The sequence below is a fragment of the Lynx rufus genome, unplaced genomic scaffold (assembly GCF_022079265.1).
Source record: "Lynx rufus isolate CCGP_SWC_20201006 ecotype Redwood Valley unplaced genomic scaffold, mLynRuf1.p SCAF_15, whole genome shotgun sequence".
Classification (NCBI taxonomy): Eukaryota; Metazoa; Chordata; class Mammalia; order Carnivora; family Felidae; genus Lynx; species Lynx rufus.
Genome location: NW_025814829.1, coordinates 19,319,071 through 19,340,602, shown reverse-complemented (window position 1 = coordinate 19,340,602; position 21,532 = coordinate 19,319,071). Strand labels below are relative to the sequence as shown.

Here is a 21,532-nt window from a genome sequence, read left to right as displayed (position 1 = left end):
GGTTGAGCACACGCGCCGAATCGTCACACCATGTGTGTCTGGATATTGGCTCCACCCCTCACTCCCAGTTTGACCTTGAGCAACCTGTTTAATCTCTCCAAATCTTGGTGCCCTCATCCGTAAAATGGGGATGGTGATAATCATAGCTCATAGGGTTGTTTGGAAACTCTGATGAATTGTCCAGGGAAATAGAGTCGCTCCCCGAGCAGACGAGGGTGGAGAGAGGTCAGATCAGAAACTCCAGCACAGCAATTGCATTTTGACGGTTAGAGCAGATGGAGGCGCATTTCCAGAACCTCCTGTTGTGTTTGGAAGTGCCGGTATGTGTATATACGGGTGGGGGGTGGTATAGCCCCTCTCCCCGAAAGCTCAGAAACCTCAAGCTCTCCACAAAGACTCCCTGCAGAATAGAGGAGGAAGCTGATTAAGGGACGGCGGAGACAAAGATGCTCTGCTTGCTGGCTTGCAGCTCAGGCAGGGGCTGAGCCTGCCCTTGGCATTGCTCCTGATGTGTTGGAATGCACCCTGGGAGGGGCCAGGGTGGGGCTGGACGTCCGTGCAGGTGACAAGGGGCAGGTGTGTGTCCTCACACCAAGAGGATCTGGGCTCAGTGAGTCTATCCACCCCACCCCCAACCCCCTGTTCTTCTTCAATGGAACTGAGATGGCTGAGGGGCTCTAAGAGCCAGTTTCTTACACTAGCCAATGTGGGGCTGGCCCCCGGGAGAACACAAACCGGGATACTCGTCCGCCGTGGAAATCAGCAGCTGTCCAGATGCTCAGGGCCTTAAAGAGATAAAAAAGGAACCTAGTAGAAACTGGGTCAGAAACCAAATGCCCTCCTATGAAAAGGGAATTGTACAGCTGAGCATCTGGGTTGTTGTTGTTGTTTTTTCTTTTCAGGAGTCTGATTGCTTTTCTCCTCCTCCCTTATAGAAAATGAAGGAGTACCTGGAGGGCAGGAACCTCATCACCAAGCTCCAAGCCAAGCACGACCTTCTCCAGAAAACCCTGGGAGAAAGTGAGTATGGGAATTCTGCTGGAGGTTTGGCAATGGGCGGGGGAAGGCCCAGTCCTGAGCCTCCCCCACTAAGCCCTGTGGGCCTGATCTTGTTATACGAATGCATTTCTTTTCCTAGCCTGTTTGATGTGAAGCACACAGCCCCAGTGACTGCTTGAGTAATGGGAGAAGGCCAGTGCTTAATGAAGCACTAATGTGCATCATCTATTTGTTTAAATGGAGCGTGCCTGCTCTCCACCCTGTCCGCCTTCTCTGCCACGGCTGGGGGAAAGGGCTGATGGGTTACTTGCTCTCCAGACGCTTTGTTAAAACTCTCAGCTCCTCTGTAGCAGGACTGAGGCTGCGGCAGGAAGGCAGGGACAGTGGGATGAGAACGCATCTGCTCCGAGGAGAGGAGAGGCTGCTCAAAGGCAGGAGGGACCCACAGTCTGCCGCTTTCTGTAGCGTCCGGTTAGGGCATCGGTTTCCTTCTGCTTTGGAGGGTCCTGGTGCGAAGGGGCAGCCCTCTCTGCCTCAGCCACGCAGAGGCCATGATACTGAATGGCCTGTCTCGTCCACGAATCAAGGATGATTTTAACCAGACCCTGGAAAGTAGCAAAGCAGAGAACTGGACTGGCACTCTGGACTTTCTCTCCTCAGCTGTCAAACAGAAGGCGAAGGTTGAAAGAGAAGCTTCCCTGGGGTTTTGGGCACCCTGCCCGGGTCCTGCCTAGCTCTCAGCATCCTGTGATTCATGGGATTCCCAGGTTGGGGATGCCTCTGAATACCCGGCCCCTCCTCCCCGCCCTGCACATCTCGTCACTTAAAATGGGACCAGGAAGCTACAGGCAGTATGTGGTAACACCAGCGAAAGGCGAAATTGCACAAGGGTCTAACATTTTAAAACAAATTCTTGAGCGCTCTTCAGACAAATTGCAGAGTGTAGAAAAGCATATGGCGCTCATTGGCTCATCAGCCTCAGGAATCAGAGCTACACTTTTCATACCGGAGCCTCCCACCCATCATTCTGGCCTTGTCCTCCTCCTGCACTGGACGGTTCCCCCAGGTGATGAATTCTTTTTATCTCTGATATCTTTGATCTTGTGATTGTAAAGGCATTTTCTTTTATGTAAAGAATGCCTGTTAGGTAACTTCTGTTCTCTTTCCTCCCCACCACCCAAGGGACTCAGGCTAAAACAGGTTTGGGCACTGAGATCTCGGCTTCACTTATAGAAAATCATTACTTTGGGGTTATCAGATTGCTTCATAGAGAATCAGAGGAAAGAAAGCCCAGAACTATTTGAAGCGAGTTAGAACCACGATTTCTTTTTTGCTAAAATAATCCAAGCTAGCCCATAAATGAGATAGGGAGCAGAACCTTGGGAATGTGTGTGTGTGAGAAAGAGAGAGTGTGTGTGAATGGGTTTGCACACACACACACACACACGCCAGATTTGCTACTGTGGAGGGGCAAAGGTTGGTGACCATTCGTTAACGCTGCAAATTGCCTCCATCTAAAGATGACAAGTTCTAGCAATAAGGAAACAGTAGCTGCAGACCTTCCTGTGTGCAAGTCTTCATGTCCCTGCCTTCTGAATGTATTTGTCACCATAATGCAAGAGCTCCTTGTTCTTGCCACAGAGGGATAATTGATGTGTATGAATATTCCAGAATGGAAATGGGACAGATGTTGAAAATAATGGCTCAGAATAATATTTTTGCAGATGAAAGCTGAGCCTTTAGTAATGAGAGGCTGTTGGGGGTGGGGGAGGATGTTGCTCAGGATGAGCGAAGTGTAATCAACAATTAGCAACCTTTAAAGACAAGAGAAAGCCTTGCCCTCCCCCAGTCCTTGGAGCTGTTTTTCCAGGAGCATGGATGATGATCTCCCCCAGCTCAGCACCTGCTTGGGGCATCCCTGGTTTAGTGAGCGTACGTCTAATACAGACCATGCTTGGTTAACTGTGGGTCCAAAGAAGGCAAATAGATTACATCATGGCCCATGTGCCTAGGCACATGTATTTTTTAAAAATAGAAGAATTCTTCTCATGAACTTTAAGATATTCATTTTTTAAAGCTGGCTGTGACCCATTACACTTGAAATTAGGGCCTGCTCTTGGATTGAGAACCACAGTTTGACAGCAATTAAATCTCATTTCCCCTTGTCACCCCAGCCCAACCTAAGAGAATTTCATACGAATCTAAAACTAGAACGTCTTTATCTTCTCCCTCTTCCCCCCAAACAATTCTTCCTTCCTTCTTCCCTTGCCGCCCTCACCGTGTGTGTGTGTGTGTGTGTGTGTGTGTGTGTGTGTGTGCGCGCGCGCGCGCGCGCGTGCTCCTTACTCAGGAGCAAGCAAGCCCCTCCCTTCCTCCTCCCACACACACCCACACACTCAGAAGAGAAGCTAGATTTCACCTCTGGGAAGGCTTCTAGTAATCTGTTCTTTAAAATATGATCCGCCTTGCTATTGTTCCCCTACAGCCACCCCTGTTTTCCCTTTGGGAAGCAGGGTTGGCACCCCTAGGCTTTAGGGACATACCAGCAGCACCGGGAACAAGCATTAGAAACAGCACTTGCCCAGGAAGAGGCTCTGGGCGTTTCTCTTCTTTTTTTGCCCAGAAGGCCAGTCATGATGCTCAGTGATGCTGGCAGCTCTCAGGGAAGACGGGCAGAGCATTTCAGGTGACTGCTGGCAGCAGGTCTTCCACTCTGGCCCTTTCTGCTTCAACATGAGCTTTTTGCCTTTGTCTTTCCAACAGGTCAGCGGACAGACTGCAGTCTGGCCAGGTAGGTGTGGCCCGGGGCAACCCTGGGAAAGGATAAAGAGAGGCCCGTGGGGTAGAGCCATCCCCGCCCAGCCCGGGAAAGAGGGGAAAGAGCCGGGGAGTTCAAGTGCAGAGGCTTCGGATGACTCTGCAAAGGAGGGGACTAGGGCGGGGATTGCTTCCTTCCCTTCGCCTTGCTGACCCCATCTGGCCTCAAGTGGAAATGGGGTCTGTGGTGACTCGGGAGAGAGCCGAGAGGAACGGAATAAAGGAGTTCTCATTCGCTGAAGTACTTCCCGAGACTCCGCAAAGCCACTGCTTTTGCGAGGAGAAGAAGTGTTCGACTCTGGAGGGTCCTGGTAACCTAACCTTAGCTGCTAGACTTCAGCATGTGGTTTGGGGAAGTCTCTGACCCAGAGAAGGAAGATCAGAAGATAGCATTTGATCTGAGATCCTATGCATGGAAAAGATGACAAGCCCCTAATTAGTGACTGTTGCTGGATAATGAAATACTACATCGCACTGGCTTGCCAAGCAGCATTGGTAGAAATCCTTGCCTGTTGTACAAGTATGCAACCCTCCCAATCTGTCCCCACCTTCCCCTCCCTCCCCGACCCCAGCCAAATATTTTCCCTCCCAGTCATGTAGCTGCTATGAGAAAACTCGTGAGCTGGCGGAGAGCAAGGCGTTCAGCCAGCCAGCTGTTCTCAGATGCCTAAAAATGTGCTGATTTAACCAGGGAAAGAGCTTTAATGGGCTGGACTCCTTAGAGACCCTGGGTTAGCCCATTATATCAACCACTTGTATCTGCCAACACACACACAATAATCATGAGGCCATTTACAATTACAGGCTCATTATTTAGAAATAGCTTCATTTGGCTTTCATCGTTTTGTCATTGTGGATTACAGTAAAGATCTCATTAGTACACCAGTCTTGTTGACTGGAGGGAACCAGGATCATGGAATTTCATAGGATATATCTTCTTGGTGATAGAGTCTTCATGTAAGTTCACCTGAAGTCCTGTATCTGTGGAAAACTGTATGGGAGTGAAAAAAAAAAAAAAAAAAAAAGCTGAGTTGAATTCCCTTAGGCTGTGTGACCTTGGGCTGCTCTCTTCTCCCCTTCGAAGTCCAGTTCCCTCATCTATAAGACAAGAAAGAATGTTCCACTAAACCCAAGGAGCTCTGTGATTCCAAAGGGGTTCCTCTAGAGCGGCCTGGTGGAAGGGGGAGAGGGAGCCCAGCAGCCAGGCTCTGGGACTTACTTACCTTCACTAAAGGCGGGGCAGCGCTGTTCTCCATGCTTGGGGGATTGTGTCTGAGTCCGATTCCCTGGGATAAGAGTTTGAAAGGCATCCACCTGAAGGATCGCCAAGGTTCCTTCCAGTCTGGCTGCTCCGTCCTTTAAACTCCAGGAAAATTGCTCCTTAAGGATTTCCAAAAGAACGAAAACTGTGACTTCCTTTGGTGTTTACTAGTGTCTCCTTGCAGACAAAGAGAGAATCTTATTGTCTAACCCAAGTATATTTTAGTCCCTCCTATTCTAGTTTTGAATGGTGGAAGAGAGTAAGTGCAGAGATCTCCAGGGTTCTGGGACTGCGACTGAGCTGAACAATGTGACTTGCTTCACTAATCCCATTTTCCTTTTTTTCTCCCCGTTGCTCGTTCGGTCCTGTCTGATTTGGCGGGGTCAACCACAGGCGTAGCTCAACGGTGAGGAAGCAGGTAAGGGCCCAGCAAGAGCCAGGCTGGTCGGGTGAGAAGATGGTTATGTTCCATAGACATTTATGGAAGCCTACTGTGGGCAGGGCAGACACTTTCCTGACTTCCTGCCTGCGTTTGGAATGTACCATTCAGTCACAGTACGTTTACCATTATGGCAAACTTCATTGACTTTGCTTGTTTAACTGCAGCGGCCGTGGCCTTTCTGACTTGTTCCTCCCCTCTCTAGTCGTGCACCCTCCTCCTTGCTAGAGATGTGGTTGGACTGTGGCAGATCGTGCCAGAACCACCCGCGGTGTCACTGCTCTAGGAAACCGCGGAAGAGGCCTCGCGCCTTGTACATAAGTTCCACATGGGAGCAGCTCACGGCAGCTAATCACCTCGAGTGGACACTCTGGCTTTAAGTGTGCGGATTTTTGTTTGTTTTTTTCTGGTGGTGTGGTCATCCTAGATGTATTTCTTAGACATGCTAAAAATGCAAAGATGAGTCTGATCTGAAGACGATCGGGAAATTGATGTTGAACCCCATGCTGGTTTGCATGATTTTCAGTGTTGTATTCAAATCTGACACTGGGCAGACAGCTCTCATTACCCATATCAGGGCAGGCTCTTTGGAAGGCAGGGACTGGGTAATGCACATCAGTGGATAATCTAAACAGCACTGTGTTTGTGTGTGTAAAAAAAAAAAAAAAAAAAAAAAAAAAAAAAAAAAAAATTAATTGAAGTAGTTTTTGCAGTAGCAAATTTGGCTTCCTAATTATATTTTATGGCGAGTTGCTAAAATGATTTTGTGTCCCCTAAGCTCATACCAGCTATGTGGCAGGCAGTTAACAGGGAGGAGGTGGAGAGAGCTCCGAATGTCTTTTTGTCTACTCAGGGGAAAACTGATCCAGGCTTTAAAAAATCATTTTGGGTAATTCACAGCGGCTGTAGCCACAGGGAGATAATCGAATGTAGAGGGCACATGGCTTCTGTTGTGGCAGCGGCCCCGACACGGTCTTCAGCCCGTCCGGCTGCTTCAGCTAACCCGGCAGTCCAGGGACACTCGGCTGACATGGCTCTCACTTGTCTTAGCTTTGCCGTCACTATTTCTTTTTCCCCTTCTCTGCTTTGGATCTCATTATAATGAGACCACCATCACATATAATTATACATGTTTTAATTTATAAAAATTTCATCGCATCTGTCCTTCCTCTGGTTCCTCTATTTCTTTCTTCTGCCCTTTCTCCCATAATTTCATTTAAACCCAGAGAAGCATGGAGTGCCTCCCAGGGATGATCTATTGCATGTAAAAATTAATAGGTGGGTATCTTAAGAGGGAGCCAGCTTTTTTTCCCTTCAACACTAAGAACAGGGTTGAACTGAACATTTGTTCCTTTCAGTTCCTGGGCTGAAACCGGGCCTCCTGCATCTAGACGGAGCATAGGTGCAAGAGCCTCCCAGGCTCCACTCTGGCCACCGGAGTGCCAGAGACTGCAGTTTGGCAGGCAGTAGGCGGCCCTGGTCGAGCTCACCGTCAGAGGGGAGCAGCGCCCATCTGGTTTGCATCCTGCTGCGTCTAAGCAGTTGCAGGCAAAGCGCGTTGCCTGCTCCTAGATTTGCGTAAGAGCCCGGGATGCACCCAAAAATCCCAATCAAATAAAGACCTTGTTTTCTTTCTGCTGCCCCAGTTTCTCTCCAGCAGCTCCAGCAGATCTAATGGTGGATCGGTGAAGAGTTTTTCCTACGATGGGCAGGCAGGGAAATAGTAATTGGGAAGATGAGTAGCCTTGTGTAAGGAAATAAATAATTGGTTGTTTATGGCAAGTCAGCCAAACAAGAGGAAGAATCTGGTAGCTTTTGTTTTTGAGGATCCCTAATGGGTTCCAGTCATTTTTGACCCTAGCAAAGCCTAGGTTCAAACCATCCCAGCCTTTTCTGCCTCGACCACCACTTCTAAGCTTTGTCTGCTACCCTCAAGCCCAGCATTTCTCTTTCCCATCGATTCTGACTCTTCTTTGCTTGTCCATCTTTCCCCTTGCCTCTAAATGTAGGCATGATCCCAAGGGTTGGTCCTGTTTTGACTTCTTTTTGTATTCTTTCCCTTGTTGGCTTTGTTCCCTTGGACGAACCTTTCTCTCCTTCCCCGAGTGTCCATTGTTCTGAGTCTTTGAATCTAATCTCGAACTGATTGGCTGGGTATCCACTTGAGAGTTGAGATGGCGCCTCCTCCCTAACATGGTCTAACTTCTAGCACATTCCCCAACTTGTCTACTTCCCGTGATGGGGGGCCTCCATTCTTCACAGTCCTGAAACCCCAAATACTATCTTTGATGCCTCTTTCTTTCCCATCACCCACATCTACTCAGTTGTGTCGACTTGTATTTTCTCCCTTGGTAAGAACGGAAATCTAACAATGTAACAGATCAGTACTCAGCAAAAATCCGAACTCTCTCGCTCATGAGAAATTATGCCAGACAATGACATGTTTAGGCGCTCTCTGGCCACCTTCCTGATTGTTTTCTCCTGCTGATCCTGGAACCCCTGCTTAACCATCTTTTCCAAATTGTGCCTGTTACCTTTCTCCTTCCACCTTTGGTTTAAAGATCCCTAATCTGATTGAATGGAGATTTGGCCCAATTGTCTTTAAAGGCCCCTTCCCACCCTAGGATTATGCCACCAAAAATATTGTGAACTAAAGAATTAAATGGACATCGATTCTAACATTGCAGGAGGGAAGGAGAGAGGAAGAAAGGGAGAGATGGACACAGAATAAGGACACATATGGACACTGCATGGTCAGCTGTTTGCAAAATCAATGGTGAAGTGAGGGCCTTTGGGGCCCCATAGGAGCACACAGGCACATCCTGGGGGAATGAATTCACTCAGAGCTCAGAAACATTACAAGGAGAGGGGAGGGTAGTAGGAGCGTCGGAGGCCTTCGTGACATTGTCCAGTTTTTGCTCCCACTAGACTGTCTTAGGCTCCCCCGGAGCAGTGGGGACAGGTCATCTCTGGCCCACTCTTGTCCACCACAGAGAGTTCCCCTGGGCTGCTTCCAATGTACCCCCAGTAACCATGGACATGCAGGTTTGATGTCTTACTTTCTGCACCCCTGCATGCTTCCCTTTAACTACCATTGATATTCCATTTCCTGCAAGTCTAGGCTGAACTTGGCATCCACATAACTTGTTGAAGCCAGTCAATCTGTGAATTTCCCGACCTACTTCTCTTTGGGTCTTTAAATTTAAATCTAGGGCCAGAAAAACTTTTCAAACCCTCATATCGCTAACTTCATTATCACTGCTACCACTCTTTGTAACTTCCAAAAATTGGAGGTTTTGTTTTTTTACAGTGGAATCTATTTCCTTCAGTAGAGTATAGAAGTATAGACCAAGAGTCTTCCTCTAAGAGCGCCCCAGGCTGACTGGCAACCAGTGGGCAGACACTGGCTACTATAGCTGGAAAGCTGGAGGAAGCAGAGGGCTTCAGGGGTTATGAAGATGAGCATTTGGGTCCCCGAGCCCTCCCTGACTCCAGGGCTCCCTTGGCACACTCACAACTTCCTTCGGCCGCATCCTGCCTTCCCAGTAAGCTTGGGAGCTACAGGCCATGCCAGCTCTTCTCGCAGCCTGACTTCTTTATGAGATCTAGCCGCTTCCCTAATGGTGGCCAAACCGCAGGACCCCAGCTGAAAATTCAGGAATGTAGGCAAACCTGTGAAAGGAGCAGAAGCCATAGGACTCATCCCATTGAGATGCAATCTCTGTCCTAAACTACTTTATTTCATTTCATTTCATTTCATTTCATTTCATTTCATTTCATTTCATTTCATTTCATTTTTAAGATTTTTGTGGGGGAGGCACGTGGGGAGTTCAGTCAGTTAAGCGTCCGACTTCAGCTCAGGCCATAATCTCGCGGTTCCTGAGTTCAAGCCCCACGTCAGGCTCTGTGCTGACAGCTCAGAGCCTGGAGCCTGCTTCAGATTCTGTGTCTCCCTCTCTCTCTCTCTGCCTGTCTCTCTCTCAAAAATAAACAAACATTTAAAAAAAAATTTTTTAAGATTTTTTTTTTTATGTAATCTCTACACCCAACATGGGTCTCAAACCCACAACCCTGAGATCCAGAGTCACACACTCCCCCCGACTGAGCCAGCCAGGCGCCCCTGTCCTGAAGTTCTATAGCCCTTTTCAGCTAGATTTAGGGCCCTTTGCCTGATGTTTCTTCCCCATAGCTGAATGATTATGTGTTTAGCTGCGTTATAAAACCCTGTTGGTTTTCAGTAATGCTTGGCACGCATATTTGGCAACGTTTGCCGAGCTCCTGGGATGCAGGTTGGGTGGCGGTGAGATGTTCGTTCAGTCTCAGAAGGAAACTGCCTGGGTTTGGACCCCTGCCCTGCCACTTACTGCCTGTGGCAGTCACTGTAAGCAGCTATTTCACCTTGCCTGGCCTTCAGCTCCTCACTTGTCAAACAAGGATGGTGATAAGGATACACACCCCATAGGGTCGTTATCAGGACCAGTCCTGCTAAAGCACCTAGGACCTGACCCACCACCTGTATAAATTCTCTGTAAATGATAAGCTCTAATGTTCATGTGCCAACAGGAAATGTTACTCTTCTCACCACCTATTCCCTCCCCAGTTTGTAGGCATCAAATTGAGGCCCACAGAAGTTAAATATAATGGCAGGGATGTATAGCAAAATGGCAGAGCAAAGATTGATATCTGGGACGTCTGCTTCTTAGTTTAGTACCAATTAGTCTCCACTATTTCTAAGAGTTGGGTTTTTTCTTTCCTACCTTTTATGCCAAGTAAACCCCCTTTCTGTTGCTCCCATTGGTTCATCAGTTGATACCCTCAACTGATATTAATTGATACCCTCAACTGATACTAATCTCACTATGTGAGAACATCATGGCCAGCCCTGGAGATCCACGAATTGACTGGATCTGTCCTGTGGAGCATGAGCTATGGTGGTGACAAATGCAAATGAGATCTTCATACCCACACAGTTAAGTCACAACTGTTAAGTTGTGTAACACAACTGTTAACTGTGTGAGTTAAGTTGTGAGAGCTGAGTGCAAGGTGCTGAGACCCTGTGGACAGGGGCCCTGATCTCATCGGGGGAGTCTGGAGAAGCATTCCTAAGAAGGTGCTACTTGCACTGAGACCCTAAGGGGTGGGATCCCAGGGTGAGGAGAACATTCCAGAAGCAGGAGCAGTTCGCGCAAAGCCATGGACAGAGAACTTCTCTAAAGAATGGAAAGTTAGGCTGGTGTGGCTGACAGAGACTGGAGGGAGAGCAGAAGGAGATGAAGTTAGAGGCGAAGGCAGGACCCTGGACACGCAGGGCTGTGTAAAGAAACTAACAAGGAGTCTTTGAAAGAGGTTAGCCTTGGGGCGCCTGCGTGGCTCAGTGGGTTAAGTGTCCGACTCCAGCTCAGGTCATGATCTCACGATCCGTGAGTTCGAGCCCAGCATGGGGCTCTGTGCTGACAGCTCAGAGCCTGGAGCCTTCTTCAGATTCTTTGCCTCCCTCTCTCTCTCTCTCTGCCCCTCCCCAACTCCTTTTCTGTCTCTCTCTCTCTCTCAAAATTAAATAAAAACATTTTTAAAAAAATTTGAAAGAGGTTAGCCTAGGAAGTGAAGGATGGGGTGTCCACTTTCAGAGATCACCCAGCCACTATTTTAAGGAAGGATGACATGGTCTGGAGGACAGCAAGGGTGGGAACTGAGATACTGACATAAGGACTGAGCTGATGGCAGTAGAGATGGAGAGAAGTGAATGCATTTGAGAGATACTTAGGAGGCCGACTTGACAAAGCATATTGACCGATTGATTGGATGGCTGAGGGTAGGAAGCTGGTTTGGGAAGGAAGACGATCAGTTGCATTTAGGACGTGCTGAGTTTAAGGCATCCGTGTGGCATTCCAAGTAGGCGGTTGTGTATGCTCTCTGGAGCTTGGAGGAGGCCAGATGCTTCTTTGAGGACCGGCCACTGAGCCAGCTGAGACGAGTTCTGCACAGTCTGGCCCATTTTTCTCTGACTCTGGGCTATGCCTGTTTAAAGATTCTAATGCTGTGTTTCTCTTCGGCTTTTCAGGATTCCAGCCAGGCAATTCCTCTGGTGGTAGAGAGCTGTATCCGGTTTATCAGCAGACACGGTAAGCAGGATTAAAGCCTTGCCCATATTTGTGCAAAGCTGGGAAGAGCTTCCAGGAATTCTTTGTGGAGTAAGAACAGAGACCGACTTTTCCTCCTGACCTTCTCAGAAACGGAATAAAATCTTAACTTGTTCGCATAATGTTTGCTACCTTTGAATGGCCCCACCTAGACATCGAGAGAAAGACATCATATGCTTTGACCCAAAATGCCTCAGCCACTTACCACACTCCCTCTTCTAGCTTGAGAGCGGGTTTTAAATTACAGCTGTGACAGGAGTAAGTACAGCTGGGGTGGTGTGGTGACAGTTTCGCCATTACTCACCGTCTTTGCACGTGTCGGTATCTCCTGACACGCTGACCTTCTGCATCGGACTCCTTTGCAAACAACTCCTTTTGTGATGTTGCCCTGATTCCTGATAATACTCAGGTTCTGGTTCTGCTGTGGTCTCGCTGGATACGACATCACCTGGAGCTCAGTTAGTCGCCAGTCTAAAGTTGTAGCCCACCTTTGAGAGCCTTCAGGGGCTGGCTCCTTCTCGGCCTAAGTCAGATCACTCTATCTGCTGCTTGGATGGAGCTGGGTCTCATAAACTCCACCCCTCACTAGCTCCCAGGCTAGTTGCACAGAATCTAGGGGTGGAGATGAATTGCCAGAGAACCAAGCTTGTAAGTGTAAGAGTGTTTAGAAAGCACAGATACCTGAGCTACTGCCATGGAGATTTCTAGGAACTGGACATCAGACATTGTTTTTAGAAGCTGTCTGATCTAGTTAGAGGAAAAGGGACAGAATGACCTTCTTGCAGCTAAGGAGGTATGTGGGTGATTGCTGGTCTGGGTGCAGAGGTAGCCAATTTCTCTCCCTTCCTCTCCCAGTGCGCTGGGACCTTGCTTGCCTTTGTTTCTGGAATAGTAATTATTTTAGCCTGCTTACAACTTAGCCCGTTCTAATCAGCTACAGTTTTTTCATCTTGTCTCTATTTACTTGAAGTAACAGCATTGTATATCAACAGTGAACAAATATGTATCAAGCACCTGATCAGTGCTGGGCACCATGCATTGTGAAATAGGAAAACAAAAACAGGGATAATGCACTTCTCTTGTCTTTACTTGGTTTTATGATGCGGTTGGGAGAAAATAAATAAGCAATTGAAAAGCTAAATCAAAGGAGATAAGCTATAGCAATTCAGAGTAGCAGTAGAAGAAATTCCACAAGATAGTAATGATTAATGATCAAATAATTGGCAAAGATAAGTCCAAACTGAGTTCAGGGGAGGAAAAATTATTTGTGTCTAAAGGACAATAAGAGGATGAGAGTCTGCACTCTTACTGCTTCGTCCATGCATTCCATTCGGTCATCCAACAAATAGAGAAGAGAGAGAGAGATTGCTCATTGTGTGCCAAGGAAAAGTTCCTGCTTTCGTGAGCCATATATCCTGCTAAAGGACAGATAAATAGATGGCTCGGCTGATCAGTTAATAAATAAACATGGTAACATACAGGGTGTCTGCTGATGGTGAGTGTCATGAAGAAAAGCGAGGTGAAGAGGTGGAGAATGGAGAGGGGACACTGTTATGGGTGGGTTGTTCAGAGAAAGGCCTTCAGCTCCCCTAAGAGGTGACATTTGGACGGAGTCCTGAAAGGAAGTGAGGAAGTGAGCCACGTGGCATCTGGGAAGAGTGTGTCAGAGACAGGGCGCATCAGATGCAGAGGTCCTTGGCAGCAGGGGCCAGCATGCAGGAGGCCAGTGTGGCTGGAGCGGAGAGAGGGAAGAGGAGGGGGGCAGGAGATGAAGCCAGAGGCCAGACGCTTAGGACTTCATTGCCTAAGGGAGGTGTTTGGGTTATAATCTGAGTGAGGTGGGAAGCTACTAGAGAAGTTTGAACAGAGAGAGCTCTTTTTTTTTTTTTTTTTTTTTTAAAAGACGTATTTGCTTTTGAGAGAGAAAGCACAAGCAGGGAAGGGGTGGGGGGTGGGGACGGAGTGGGGACAGAAGATCCGACGCAGGCTCTGCACGGACAGCAACGAGCTTGATGCGAGGCTCAAACTCACGAGCCGTGAGATCATGACCTGAGCCAAAATCGGATGCTCAGCCGACTGAGCCACCCAGGCGCCCCAAACAGAGAGCTTTAAAAAGCCGCTATGTAGAGACAAGATCATAGGAAGAAGGAGGCTGTGGCGGCCGCCCAGGGAAGACATGACAGTGGCCAGGCCCAGAGTGTGAGCTGTGGAGGAGCTGAGGGGGAGATGCTTCCATATATTGGGCCTCAAATGTACCTATCCCTGCCCCTGTACATGCACAGTGCACGCGGGGACATTTCTGTGCTGCGGCTCTGGGGAAACAGGTGTGCTCGCATGTTGCTGGCTGTATTGCAAACTGGTACAACCCTTTTGGAGGGGAATTTGTCAGTGTCCAACAGGACTGCATATGCGTTTGTCTTCTGGCCCAGTAGCCCTTGTAGGAATTTACCTTGAAACATACACCTCCAACAATGGAAATACATACTCCCGAGGTTACTGGTTGCAGCCTCGTTTGTAAAAATATTAGAAACAACCTAAATACCCTCACACGGAAGAGCGGTTGAATCAACTACGTTGTATGTGAATACTAGGCAGGAATGAGCACGGTCTCCATGAAATGACCTGGAAAGATTTCCAGAATATGTTGTCAAGTGAAAAAAGCAAAGTACAAAAGAGTGTCGATAGCACGCTGCCTTTTTGGTACAAAGAAGACAATATGAGAATGTGCATGCGTATTCTCATTTCGTCAAGAAGAAATACAGGAAGGATGAATCCAGAAACTAATATTTGATTGTTTATCTACAGGATACGGGTGGAAGAGGGGTAAAAAGAATGGGGGGTGGGAAATGGGAGGGAAGTGACATTTTCTCTGAATATTGCTTTTGTATAATTGTGACTTTCAGAACTACATTAGTGTTTCCCATATTCAAAAGATAAATAAACAGATAAATAAAACAAGGATGTGGGTAAAACCCCAAGTGGAATACAGACAGTAGTGAGTAAACCTAAGTGTGTAACAAATGAAATGAGGGAGAAAATAATCCAAGTAACTTTAGAAAATAGTATTTTTCAAAAAATGTTTTTAACATTTATTCATTTTTGAGAGAGAGGGAGACAGAGGGTGAGCGGGTAGGGGCAGAAAGAGAGGGAGACACAGAATCCGAAGCAGGCTCCAGGCTCCGAGCTGTCAGCACAGAGCCTGATGTGGGGCTCGAACCCGTGAACTGTGAGATCATGACCTGAGTCGAAGTCGGACGCTCAACCGACTGAGCCCCCCAGGCACCCTTGACGACAGTATTTTGATACTATACTGTAAGTCTAAAGACAACAAGAGCTATTAACAAATACTATACAGTTGTTGGTAATTTTTTTTTTTTTTTTTGAGAGAGGGCACCAGTGAGATGAGGGCAGAAAGAGAGAGAGAGAGAGTGAGAGAGTGAGAATCCCACGAGGGGCAGAGAAAGAGAGAGAAGAGGGGCTCGTGCTCACCTGGTACAGGGCTCAAACTGACGAACCATGAGATCATGACCTAAACCGAAGTCAGATATGGGCTATCAATTCTGAAGCCATTTTATGTGTATTCCAGGACTGACCAAATAGATAAACATATTGTTGCTTTAAAGGAAAGAAACAAAACACCATAGTACATAGTGGTTGTTCAAAAAACATTTGTTAGGCTAAACTGAACTTTTTCCCCCACATGGGGACTCAAGGTATTTCTGAACGCCCCATGAATCAGGGTTAAAATTTTTGTGCATGTGCATTTAGTGGAGATAGGATCTGTAACACTTGTCAGTCCCAAAAGGGTTTGTGACCCACCATCTGCTGGGATTTGTACATCCTTACTGGCTTTGTGTTCCCTAGGAGGTAGATATTATAGTTCCCATTGTATAGATGAGAAAGCTGAGGCTCGTCTGTAAATAGTCGGTCAGGGTGATCGAGGAAGACTTAAAGGAGAGGGATTTGGGGAACGACAGACTGAATCAGGGTAGGAAAACCCCACTTACGCACAAGGGGGCCAACTAACGTGAGGCGGTACTGTAGCAACCATTTCAAGAATTCTCACGGAGAGTACCTCTTGGCAACAGCTGGATCCGGTGCAAAATGGAAGGTTGTGTGCTGCTTCCATGCAGTAACTTACCCTCCTCTGAGTGGTTTTATACCCGCATGCTGGCGTGCTCTAAGAACAAAAGAGAAAGATCGAAGATGGGTCAGGTTAGTCCTATGAGGCCTTGCCTGCATTCTCATAAAAAGCCCACTGCTTTCCCCCTTTACGGCTGGAAACCAACCACTTATCAGTGTTCCTACTTTCAGTGTCATGAGATTAGATGCTCTGAAGATTCTGTCTGCTGAGCAAAAACATATCGCTATCCTTCTAAAGCGGAGGTTCTCAAGGGGAAATGGGAACCAGACGGAAGGGGATCTCAATGTGTTTCAGGCCTGCTGCCTGACTTCCAGTAAGCTCTCCTCTGATTTCTTCATGTCCTGGGCCCATGGGCTAAAGTGGCTTTTCGTTGATGATCCAATCTACTAAAAAGTCCCGAAGTGATCCTCTCTCAGCAAATTCTTGGCTTCACCTAGAACACTGAGTGGCCTGGGCCCTGAGATGACATTTCCTTATACTATACTGTGTTTTTGACAAGTCACAGGGTGTGTGTTTCTATCACAACACTTGCTGTTTACATTCTGTGTTTAAATGCCATTATTTGGCTGTTACATCCCATTGGTAACTAATATGGTACTATTACATTGATACTAATGGGGTTTTAACGTTGTCTGCCATTCTCTGAGGAATATTCTGGAGATTCCCTTAGAGGAGCAAACAACTTAAGTCCTATTACAAGCCAGGTAATTAAATTCCCCCTGCTTGCTTCTTAATATTGCTTCAATTGGATTCAAGATTATAGTCCTGGCCTGTGTGATTTACCTTCAAAGGTCTAGCCGACAGAATCCAGTCACCCCTTCACCGAGAGGGTATCCCTGAAACAGTGGCAGTTCTACTCTTTTTTTCTTAAAAAGGAATTTGTTTGAGATTTCCCTGACATGTCAGAGTTTTTGATCAATCATGCCATTGCAGAGGAACTTGGACAAGATGCCCAAGACGGAGACACAGGGCTCCTGAGAACGGCTGACAAGCCTCATGTGATTACAGATGCTAGTTCGGTCTGACCTCTGGGGCCAGCAATAAAGGCATGCTTCCTCTCTTACCACCTTTGCAGCCCCTTGTGTGGGGTTGTGAGCCACATCCTTGTTCAGACTAACAAATGGGTTCCCGCCCTGCCTGCATTTTCCCTCTGGTTGGCCCCACAAGCCTAGTGTTGAGGAGCGAGTACATAATGGCAACCAGAGGCCTGGGTTGGCCTCCTGACTCTGGTTCTTATCGCCTACATAACCTAAGGGGGTGGGGGGTGGTCATCACACATCCCTTCCTACATCCAGAAAATGGGCTTGCTGGTGAGCCCTGCCTTAATGGCTGTTGTGAGTACAAGTTGATTTATTTCTGGGAAAGCATTTTTAGCAGCAGTCCCTGCACATGCATTAGTATTATTATTTTTAGTGATTGTTTCTACTCTAACAAAACCCAAGAGGACACAGTTTTCACGCCCATTATCACACTGTCACATCTATGCACATTTGTCTCTGAGCGAAGCTGTGGTCGAGGACCAGCGGCCAGCACGGTAGTGACGGTGCTCTGTTGACTGATCACTTGCCTTTTCCTGTCCTCTCTCTTTCCTGAATATTCAAATCATTGTGCCCTAGAGGAGCCATGCAGTGTTAGGACAGCCGAAGCAGGAATTGTATCTCCGGCCTTATGAAACTCCTCCAATGGTGTCTAAGGCCTGCCTACCATACCCCCAGTGCCCATTCCTGGCAGGGGGGTGATAAGAAGGTGCCAGGGGTCACTTTGTCACTTGGCAGATGGGAACAGAGAGGCAAAGGCGGGGGAGGAACCTGCTTCCTGGTCTTCCTCAGAATCAGAAATGGAGCCATGTGTAGACATCTTTGGCTTTGTTTATGCCTCCTATATACCCATTCCAGGGACTTCTCCAGCATCCCTGCACATGCTTTCTCCTTTGACCTGAAGGATAGAGACACGGTGCTTAAATGCACACTGGCTGGAGGACACAGACATCCAACCAAGCGTGGAGCTGTGGCTGTGACTTTGTTTCTTCCTCTCCTTGACCATTTTTCCCTGTCTTTCCAGGACTACAGCATGAAGGAATCTTCCGGGTGTCGGGATCCCAGGTGGAAGTGAATGACATCAAAAACGCCTTTGAGAGAGGTAAGGGAACAGGCTTGAAGATAAGACCAAATGTCTGCCAGCCCCCTGGGGTGTTGGCTCCACCCTGTCTCCCCTGGGAGGTACCCAGAGGTCACCCAGCTCTTTAGCCCGGCACCTGCTGTCTCATGGACAGTCTTCCCCAACACGTGCAGGGAGATGCCAGGGCACATCCCAGCTCCCTCCTCAGCCCATTCATCGTGCCTCTCGCCTGTGGACCATCTGCCGAAACCCAAGAAGTTAACTATGATATCTGGGTGGTTTACGGCTTTATCCAGAACCCTTGGTGGCAGTTAATATCAAGGCTAATGCGCCTGTTCATCGTAGCCCATTTATTATCTTGTGGGCCATTAAGGTAATGGGCAAGCTTTGGCAATTTCCGTCACTATAATGGATATATATAGTCTCAATTTGAGGTTGGTCCTATCATTAAATCTAATTACATCTGATACGAAATTTTCCATAGGGAGCTCCAGCGTGATTGTTCTCCCATAAGTAGGTGTCCTTTGTTGCGAGCCAGGAGGAGTAAGAGCGAGTCAGAGTGGCTGGCCACCTTGGCCTCATTTTCCTTCCCCAGGGACTCAGTCCCGGCCTGGCTTCATGATTCTTGTGAGAGGGCCTGTTGCAGTATCCCATCCCAACCCAGAGGGAATGTCCCTGAACGAGTCTGGCACGAGCCAATTTGTCCTAATGGACCCTTGTGCCCTCTTCTCGCCTTGGGGCCCCTGAGCCTAAGCAGTCTTTGCTTTATCTAGTCTCTGGTCCATCCTACTCATGGCCAGCATGCCGGGCACAGAGCTGATGGACTCCGATGAGGACTTGGAAAGCCAGCCCTTCCCCACCACTTCTGCTTTGTCCTGTGGGGTTTTACCTCTCTCACTCTCTCTTTCCTTTTTGGGGGGCTGCTTATCCTCAGGAGAGGACCCCCTGGCTGGGGACCAGAATGACCATGACATGGACTCCATTGCTGGCGTCCTGAAGCTTTACTTCCGGGGGCTGGAACACCCTCTCTTCCCCAAGGACATCTTCCATGACCTGATGGCCTGCGTCAGTAAGTACATCCTGGCCTCAGACTGGCTTCTGGGCAAGAAAGAACACCTCGTAGCAATAGATGAGCAATTTCCACGGGATCTTCTTTCCCCCCATAAACTTTTCAATAATGTTTCTCTTTTTCCTTTCCCTCAGTAAAGTGTCTCCTCCTCATCCTCAATCCTTCACCCCCTACTAGGGAGGGAGGAAGGATGAGTTTTCAGGAAGAGTCTAGGACAAGTCAGAACTCCTGGCCTTTTCTTTTCTGATTTACCTTAAACTCCTTGCTTTGCTGGGCTTTATCTTTCTTCAGTAAAATACATTTCTTTTTTTTTTTTTTTAATTTTAATTTCAATTTTTTTAATTTTTTCTTTAATTTATTTTGAGAGAGAGAGAGAGAAGGAGAGCATGAGCGGGGAGGGGCAGAGAGAAAGGGAGAGAGAGAATCCCAAGCAGGCCCTGCACTCTGAGCATCCAGCCCACCTGACTCAGGGCTCGATTTCACAAACTGTGAGATCATAACCTGAGCCAAAATCAAGAGTCAGACACTTAACAGACTGAGCCACCCTGGCATCCCCAGTAAAATACATTTCTAATAGTATGTGAGACATGGTCCTTTTCAGTTATTGGAAGCTCAGACATTTACTGCCCATGCTTTTTATGATATCAGAGAGAAATGTTTTCTGTTTGTTGCTTTAAACGTGGCATGGCTTACCTGCTGGATGTGTTAATATGTGTTCTTCTAAGGAATAAAACCCTTCTGCCCATTTAAAAGTAATGATATGATGTTTTCCTAGAAAGGGATATCGTCTCTACTTTGTCCTTCTTCCAGGTTCTCTGCCTCTTACTCTCAAATTTGGGGCTTGGAGAGCTGTTCCCACCATTTAGTTTAGCTCATTATCCTGTTTTGTTTTCCATGGAAACTTAGGTTAATACCAGCTCATCCTGGAAGTAGACCCCAATGGAATGATGGCTCCAGAGGCTGGAGAAGGCAGTGCCTTGGACATGGGGAGAAGAACCTTCTTCCTAGATGCACCAGGGTCTTTCTGCCCCCCCACCCCCAGGTTTCAAGTTTGACTCAGTGTATGCCCTGAACACTGTTCCTATCTGCTATTCTGAGGACCCAGAGCATTCAATAAGCTCTCTTGTTTTGTTGACCCACTACTTTTGGGAGTCTGGTGGAAATCAGTGCTGTGGGTGGGTGATTAAATATATGCACCCCTCCTGTCCTCACATCTTTTTCTGGGACTGGGCTTAGATAAAAATCTTAAGTGGACTGGGGCTACCAAGACAGTTCAGGACACCTTGGCTGCCCACTTCTCCCCTCGAGATGTGCTCCTAAACCCACTGCTTTCCACCTCTTTTTCACAGAAAGACACTCCTAGAAAATGACAGTATCCATCTGGCCCACTGTGGGAGTGGGGAGACTGGCATTGATGGAGGCCGCCAGCCTTGGGTCTTACCTGTAATTGATCTTTCCACAGCCCAAGAGTCAGGAAACTTCTCTGGTCTTCTCCCCAGATCTCACTATTTAGCAGGCATCTACCATCTCTTGCCTCTGGCCACATTCTGCTCAACCCACTGCAGATAAGGGAAGGGAAGATAAGCCAGACCTGTCCAGAGGGTGAGGTGAAACGCGTGTAGAGTGAGCAGGACAGGACCTGCACAGCCTGTCTCCCTCCCCACATGTACACCCCTGAGGCTGGATGTTGAGCAATTAGTCATAGCAGGTTTATGGACGGTCCTTGTCTGTGGTTTTCATTGGAGGGTAGTAGGTGCTTGGGGACCATCTCCAACCCCTTCAGTGCCCAAGGTGCATATTCCTCAAGTCCTATAATCAGTAGGTGTCTGGAGCCCAGCATGTACCCTGTGGCAGCAGTCAAGCCCCACGGGGCCACAGGGATGGAACTCCTTACGTGGAGCGCCAGTGCTGTGCAGTCTTGGTCTGGCCGCTGTCTGTGCAGCACCTGCTGGAAGTAAGGGCCCTCTGACCATTTGTTACTCCTCGGGATCTCTGTTGCAGTGGAGGCTGACACGTGGCTTTCTTCTTTCAGCTATGGACAGCCTGCAGGAGAGAGCTCTGCACATCCGGAAAGTCCTCCTGGTCCTGCCCAAAACCACTCTGATTATCATGAGATACCTCTTTGCCTTCCTCAATCAGTGAGTAGACTTCCCAGTGAGCAATTGGATCAGGCCTTGGCCTCAGCCCCTGGAAGCTTACATGTAGAGCTATATCAGTTCATCCAGCCCAACGGGTATTTATGGAGCACCTACAAGGTGCTGGGCACCATTGTAGGCTGTAAGAATACATTGCGAAATAAGAGACAAAGCCCTGATGACATGTAACTCACATTCCAGGGTAGGAGACGGAGAGATAACAGATATGTCAGGCAGGAGTAAGTGCTCAGAAGAAAAATGAAGAAACCCAACTTAAGAGCTGGAGTGCGGGGTCTGAATGGAGGCAGGGGTGAAAGAGGGAGAGCCGCTGCAGAGGGGTGGTCAGCAAGGGTCTCTCGGAAGGAGACGGTGTGAGAGCAGGAACCTAAATGAAGTGAAGGAAGGAGCCA

The 21,532-nt window shown here is 47.9% G+C and overlaps 1 protein-coding gene across 6 annotated transcripts in view; it reads left to right on the top strand.

Annotated features, from left to right (window-relative positions):
* Window positions 1-21,532, top strand: part of SRGAP2 (SLIT-ROBO Rho GTPase activating protein 2) — a 232,481-nt gene that overhangs the window by 185,355 nt on the left and 25,594 nt on the right. For all 6 annotated transcript variants that reach the window (XM_047076591.1, XM_047076589.1, XM_047076590.1 and 3 more), the window contains 7 exons: window positions 936-1,020; window positions 3,763-3,790; window positions 5,471-5,495; window positions 11,578-11,638; window positions 17,862-17,939; window positions 18,853-18,987; window positions 21,020-21,125. In XM_047076591.1, the coding sequence (XP_046932547.1) occupies window positions 936-1,020; window positions 3,763-3,790; window positions 5,471-5,495; window positions 11,578-11,638; window positions 17,862-17,939; window positions 18,853-18,987; window positions 21,020-21,125 (518 nt within the window). The remainder of the gene's footprint in view (window positions 1-935; window positions 1,021-3,762; window positions 3,791-5,470; window positions 5,496-11,577; window positions 11,639-17,861; window positions 17,940-18,852; window positions 18,988-21,019; window positions 21,126-21,532) is intronic.